This window comes from Galeopterus variegatus, unplaced genomic scaffold (genome assembly GCF_000696425.1).
Source record: "Galeopterus variegatus unplaced genomic scaffold, G_variegatus-3.0.2 Scaffold3024, whole genome shotgun sequence".
NCBI classification, from domain to species: Eukaryota; Metazoa; Chordata; class Mammalia; order Dermoptera; family Cynocephalidae; genus Galeopterus; species Galeopterus variegatus.
In genome coordinates this window covers 38,943-44,253 of record NW_007729135.1, presented here as the reverse complement: position 1 = coordinate 44,253, position 5,311 = coordinate 38,943, and the positions used below count along the sequence as shown (strand labels likewise).

The window sequence follows — 5,311 nt, the reverse complement described above, 5'->3', positions numbered from 1 at the left end:
GAAAAGATGGTAAAAAAGGATATACCCATAAGAAGTCTTGAATTTATTTGAAATCTAAATTCTTACACTATCGCAATCCCTCTGTGCATGTGGAAAATATCTATAATTTCTTTCCTGCATTACAACTTTCAAAGTAGATTATTTAAAATAAACTCTTTGGGGGTACATATGAAAATAGGAATTTTCTGAGAACAAATTTCTCCCTGAAAAGCTAATTGACTCTTTTTATCTCTTCAGAAGGTTAGGTACCTGTAAGGAATTTGTTTGGGTGAAAATATTTCTAAAAATACCCTGAGAATGAATAAAGATTTAATCACACATAAAATGCTTCTTCAAAAAGTTAATTTATCTGAAAAGACAACTTAGCAATTTTTTCCTCTCGTGACAAATTCTCCTTTGTTGAAACCTAATGGTAGCCATTGGAGGGGTGGGAATTTTCTTTGTATCACACCAAATTTGACTTCAGGTTAAGAGGGTACAACTCAAGTGGTGTCATGAAGTTTTGTTACACTTCTCCTCTACTATTTAACTGCCAACTGAAGGATAATATCTTACACTTTCTACATATTTTACCATTTTCTCCACCAATTAATTATGTTTAGATGTCGCATGTCAAATTTCCTCATATACACTGTTTTATTTATATGTTTGTTATATAACACTTGATATATGTTATATGTTTATAATATATTGTATATGTACATATGTAATATAATACGGAAATTATATATAATATAAAACATACTAAATGTATAAATTAAATACTAAAATGTGCGTGAGAAATTTTATTACTGAATTTATCATATAATACTCGTTTATGACAGAGAAAATGACATTAAATATCTCATCTTAAAGTGTTTTTTATCTTGTCTATTACTTAAGAAGACTAAACATTTGTTGAAAAGACAAGTTTGATCCATTATTTTCAGCTTCTGCTCAGACCCACATAATAAAACCACATTGTACTGAAATATCTATTTTGCAAAGCTTCAATATGCATTCTGAATTCTGTCAAGTATATTCTGAGTTATGATTTTGAAATAAGACTATGGTAGACGAGGCTTTACTTGCTAACTCTAATAAAGTCCATTAGAAAAGCAGTGGTGTTAACATAGGCAGAAAGCTAAAATGGTACAAACTAATTTCTATCAATATTATAAGAAATTAACAAATGTATAGAAAAAACCCTAAAAATCTAGAACTCTTTACTATCCTCTTTTCATGAGGGTAAAGTTAAATTAGAAATGCTAAATGGTCATTTCTAGGAGTCTAGCAAAATTATTCACTGTTGGTTTTTGTTGACAGATGGGATTTATGCTTATAGACATAATTATTAGAATATGTAACTATATCAGAAAAATAACCTTAGAGGGATATTCCTAAATTAGATGACAGAGGACATTTTAAATATTTTAGATTATTTATTTATTTTGGGCAGCTCGTTGGAATGGGGATCCAAACTGTTGACCTTGGTGTTACCAACACCATACTCTAACCAAATGAGCTAACTGGCCACTTCCCCACCCCGCCTTTTTATTTTCTAGGTATGGGGATTTGAACCTCTGACTTTGGTGCTATCAGCTCCATACTATACCAAGTGAGCTAACAGGCCGGCCTAAATATTTTTAAATTTCATGTATGAAAGCCACTGCTTGAGTTTTTGGAAGTACAAATGAAAACTCTTCAGGAAATACTTACCCTTTTCTGTTCCTTTACATACTCGATCAATTCATCTCTTGTTCTTTTCACTGCCTCTTCCACAGCCTTTTCACTCCGCTTCTGCTCTTCTATTATTGCTTCCTTAACAGTTTCCTGTTTGTGGGAGGAGGAAAAAAAGTCAGGGACATATATACACTGTAACATATTTGTGTCCATTTTATATAAAGATCCTCTTCAATGGGTTGGAGGTCATTCTGTTTGTAGCACATCTCTAAATAGCAATAAGTATTTACAAAACCTTTCGGGATCTGTTAGAGATTTCATAGAACTTCTTTTCCTAAATTGAGTGAAAAGGAAAGAAATGGAATAAGCCATTTATTGCCGGGAGCGCCTGACAGACTCCAATGGCTTCCTTACCAACCTTTCATTTGATGTTTACATGATTGATTGCCTTCCTGTACTTTGCACTATCCACATTAGACTTCCAACTTGTGTTTATTCTTCCAAGAACACCCTAATGCTCTAGCTGTTTTATTCACGTTTAATTTTGCCATCATACAATAATCAAGTGTGGTCTGGGTGGGAAGATTTACAGCTAGTTTGGTCCTCTTGCCAGGTTAAGATGTTGAGAGCTGGACACCATGAATAAGTAAAAATTCCACCCTGTGTGCTAATATTTGAAATGAGAGATGTACAGAGGAAAGTGGTACTCCCCATGTTATTGAAATAGTAATCAGGTACTTAGGATGTTTCAGAATTGCAGATAAAGAAAAAGAAGGCTAAAATTCTGAAAAAGAAATGCAATCCTTCTCAAACAGTAGCAATATTTTTTGCTAAAAAAGTGTTTCGTGGATTGGAATAGATTGGAATGAAGGACACAAGGCAAAATTCATTAACTTCCATTTATTTATACAGGTGCCATGTTTTTTTTTTTCTTTTTCTTTTTCTTTATTGGATGGCAAGGCAATCAATTAGAAAATGCCTTGAAGTTTCTCAAAATATTTTCTTCATTCATTTTTGATTCTTGAGGGCTCTTCACTTTGTGGTGTGTGCATATGTTAAGTGTGTGCACTTAGTTTTTCTCTCTAAAAATACATTAATTCTGTAATGAAGAGTATGAATATTCACAGTAAGTGTGTGCACTTAGTTTTTCTCTCTAAAAATACATTAATTCTGTAATGAAGAGTATGAATATTCACAGTATGTGGTAAATTAAAAGTATAAATGGCTTCACATTCTTATGTTAATTTAACAGTTTCAGACATTATTTTTGACTTTTCAGTATGGAGGATAAGGAATTTGCCTTATTTTTTAGAACCACTCTAAAACCTAAGTCATAGCTAAGTCATAGACATTTTTAGCCCCTCTATCTTCCCAGGTTAGATAGTTTTATGGCTTTGGGTAGATACATAGTCAATATATCAGTTTTTGCTGTATAACAACTTTAAAATTTAGTGGCTTAAAACCACAACCATTTACTTAGATCAAGGATCAGCAAACTACCACTAAGGAATCAAATCTTGTCTGTTGCCTGCTTCTGTAGAACCCACCAGATAAGAATGGTCTTTACATTTTTAAATGGTTGGAAAAAAGAATAATGTTTCATGACATGAAAATTATATGAAACTCAACCTTCATTTTCTATAAATAAAATTCAATTGGACCACAGTCACATAGATTGTTTTACAAACTGTCTATGGCTGCTTTGGCACTACAATGGCAGAGATGAGTATTTGCAACAGAGATCATACGTGGTGCTCTCATCCATTCACACTGCTGTTTGGTGCATTACAAATGGTAGTGGTAAGGTTACAATTTGACTGCATTTGAGTGCCATTAATATTGCCATGCCGTAACATTATTATCATTTTCTATTCTATTGCATGTCATACCAAAACGAGAAAAGACTTCATTGCTCTTTTAAGGAACAGCGGAATGTGGATTATTTTGTATTGAATTAGATGTCAAAAAATGGTGGCTATTATGGAATGAGACTATAACTGTGCTAAAAGTAAATAACATATGTCATTTTATCAAACTAAGCATTCATCACATTAGTTCCAAGTACCAGGAAAGCAATAGTCAGAAAAATTACAGAATTTAAAATGAAATACCTCAAGACAGCAGAATTTTTACACACACACATACACACATACACATGCACACACACACACAGACTGCAACCAAATTGTTTCTGAGTGGATTTGTTAGTCACGCAAGAAAAGCCATTTACCGATGGTGAATTTAAAAAGTTGTGTTTAATTAAAGTTGCCTCATAAATTTGTTATTTAAACAAGAAAATAAACTTGTTTGAATCTAATGGCCTTTTGGTGAGAATGGCTGCTTGCAGAGATGAGGGCATTGGTAGCAAAATCAACAGTCAATTAAAAAACAAGGTAAATAATTGAGTGACTTTTCTTGGCTCATCATGAGTCAGATGTTACTAATGTTGCCCAATTGTTGAATTATTTATTTCAGAAATCAATGCCGAGTTTGAAATGATTAAAGACTTAGGCTCTATGAATAGTCTGAATGGAACAACTATAGGTAAGAACCTTTCCAGAAAAGTTGAGCAGCACTAATTCAGTACAATCTGATGTGAAATCTGCTAAGATGTGGTACAACTGATGCTAGTGAAAATATGTGTGGAACAAAAGGCTTAATTGGATAAATGTATAAGTCTTGTGAAATGATAAATTATTTAAAACTCATGGTTATTCATCAGCAAGTATTTTGAGGAAAATATTTGAATCTATTACTTGTTACTGAAATGAGTAGAGTCAACTTCCTTTGTATGGATTAAACCATCATCGCTTCTATTTTTGTCAGAAATTGAAGCTCAATATCGTGATTTGTCATACCATATAGCAGTCCAATAGCTTAGCAGTGGTAAAATTTTGCTGTGATTGTTTTTATGAGTAGAGTCAACTTCCTTTGTATGGATTAAACCATCATCGCTTCTATTTTTGTCAGAAATTGAAGCTCAATATCGTGACTTGTCATACCATATAGCAGTCCAATAGCTTAGCAGTGGTAAAATTTTGCTGTGATTGTTTTTGAGCTCAGCGATGAGACTGAAACATTTCTGAACAAGAGGAACCATCCTTAACCACAATTATCAAACAATAAATGGCTTTAGAAATTAGTTTTTGTTGCAGACTAGATGTTTCTTAATGAATTCAATTGAAAATTACAAGGCAAAACTACACTTACATGCAAGAATTATACTGCAAGTTTAGATATCTGAACTACAATCAGCATTGTTTGAATCATAGGTAAAGTTCAGCTGCTTTATACACTTCCTGTGCATCAACAATTAAAAAAAAAAAAGGTTTCCATTTCTACACAAATATAGTTTGGAGCTCAAACTATAGTTCCAGAAGTGTTTTTCAGACATACATGCAAGTGCAAAGGAACTTTCCATTTTTCAAAATTCATTTATGGTACAATTGAGAAGGTTTCATCTAACCTTCAATTAATCTGAACTGTAATAACATGATATAAGTGGAAAATATTAAATGAACCTAATAGAATTCTATAAATGCCTCTCAAGAGATAAATTTACTCAGTAAAATCATATGCTCACTCATTGATATCAATACTTGGCAGTACCTACCTTTGTAAAAAGACAATTTTAAAGAGAAAACAAGTA

General features: G+C 32.5%; 1 protein-coding gene across 1 annotated transcript in view; it reads right to left on the bottom strand.

Moving 5' to 3' along the window:
* The window catches only part of LOC103599599 (coiled-coil domain-containing protein 91), a gene marked incomplete at its 5' end in the record, with an annotated part of 113,399 nt that overhangs the window by 70,833 nt on the left and 37,255 nt on the right, over positions 1–5,311 (bottom strand). The window contains one exon of the mRNA XM_008583753.1: positions 1,699–1,812. Coding sequence (XP_008581975.1) covers positions 1,699–1,812 — 114 coding nt within the window. The remainder of the gene's footprint in view (positions 1–1,698; positions 1,813–5,311) is intronic.